Source organism: Cricetulus griseus, chromosome 4, assembly GCF_003668045.3.
Source record: "Cricetulus griseus strain 17A/GY chromosome 4, alternate assembly CriGri-PICRH-1.0, whole genome shotgun sequence".
Classification (NCBI taxonomy): domain Eukaryota; kingdom Metazoa; phylum Chordata; class Mammalia; order Rodentia; family Cricetidae; genus Cricetulus; species Cricetulus griseus.
In genome coordinates this window covers 46,491,150-46,492,667 of record NC_048597.1, presented here as the reverse complement: position 1 = coordinate 46,492,667, position 1,518 = coordinate 46,491,150, and the positions used below count along the sequence as shown (strand labels likewise).

Genomic DNA, 1,518 nt, shown 5'->3' with positions numbered 1-1,518 from the left:
GGACTTAGGCAAAGGCCCTGCTAAAGCAACCCAGCGAGACCCACCGATGCCATGGTAACTGGGCAATGAGAGCTTCCCGCGCGATGCCTCCTGGGAGGAGTAGTTCCGGAATGTCCGATCCCTGTCTAACTGGTAGGTGGTGGGACTACAACTCCCAGCACCACTCGAATGCAGCCTGAGAGGAGGAGCGATTGTCACTGTTGTGGACAAAGTCTCGGCCTGAGCTTGAAAAAATGCTGCTGGCATCCCAGGAAAGGTCCTCAAAGAAGGGAATGGAGCCGAGTCGCTGGAAACGGTTCTCCAGGAAGCTGAATCCCAAGGTGATCCCAATCGGAAGCTTTGAGGAATATGGGCTGGCCCTAGGCGTCACACAGTCCTGAAGCCAGTCTCTTCCCGCCCTGCGCTTCCTCACTCTTCCCCCGGGGGCATCCTTACCTGGCCTTGACTGCCCTCGAGCCAACACAGCCCGGAGAGGTGTGGTTCTAGGAGCCTAAGGGTCTGTGTACTGTGGTGGGCAGCAACCTGTAAGATCCGCTAAGTGCCCATTAGGGTAAGGGAACTTTGCCCCAAATCCTTACGTCTGACACCAATTTTAAGAAACTTTCCTTACATTTCTTCCCCTCCCTTTCAAATCTTGGGTAAGGGACCTTTGAAAGGAAGAAAAAAAAATCGCATTAAATTCTCTCCTGTTATCCCTTATATTCCCCGTTTCCAGTTTTATATCAGATATCTAAAATGAACCCAGAAGTCCAAATGGTTGCATCTCAATACTTTATCCATATGGTTATTTCTGAATTCCACCAGCATTCAAAGAGATCCTTTATCCATTACCTCTTGTGTGCACTAGCTCCTAAAGGCATGGGAAAAAAAAAAAAAAAAGGAAAGAAAAGAAAGAAAGAAAACCCGACAATGCCTTTTTTAACTCGTGACATACAAAAGTGACCTGTGCAAAGTCACAATCATACCAAGTGTGCCTTCCAGAATACCTCTCTAACAGACACAAAAATAAATGCTGCAAATGTAAATGAGAGTATTGAAATGGAGGGGATTCAACGTTCAGCTGCAGAGCAGTTTCACCAGCTGTTTTCACCACCACCACCACCACCCCCCCCCCGTCCCCCGTTATACTTTAAACTGGAAAACAATCCTCTAGATGTGTGGCTTTTGTGGGAGCCCCCGGCAATCATTCCTGTGGGGTTCTTCTAAATATAGGAACTATGTACACAGGGCACATTCCACTTAGTGGAAATTATGCTCCTGATACTAGAGGGCATAGGCCAGCGCATTAGAGAGTGGAAACTGAGGTTGCTCCAACTGCAAAGTATCGGTTGCATAATAGATGGGGCCCAAAATAGCTTATGAATATAGATTTGATGATGAAAGGTAAAAAATTTGGGACAACTTAGAACTACAAAAAAAGGGAGGGTTGGTTTTTTTTTCTTTCTTGCTGATAATGCTCATTGTTACTGTCTAGAGGATAAAGAAAGTAAAGACACAAGAGCGCCTTGAAATTCCACT

General features: G+C 46.3%; 1 protein-coding gene across 2 annotated transcripts in view; it reads left to right on the top strand.

The window, feature by feature from the left end:
• Positions 1-100: 100 nt before the first annotated feature.
• Positions 101-1,518, top strand: part of Ccdc191 (coiled-coil domain containing 191) — a 68,150-nt gene continuing 66,732 nt past the window's right edge. Inside the window, exon 1 of one of the 2 annotated variants that reach the window (XM_027412648.2) lies at positions 101-320. In XM_027412648.2, the coding sequence (XP_027268449.1) occupies positions 234-320 (87 nt within the window). In that variant the 5' untranslated portion in view covers positions 101-233. The other variant, XM_035444544.1, reaches the window with a different exon arrangement.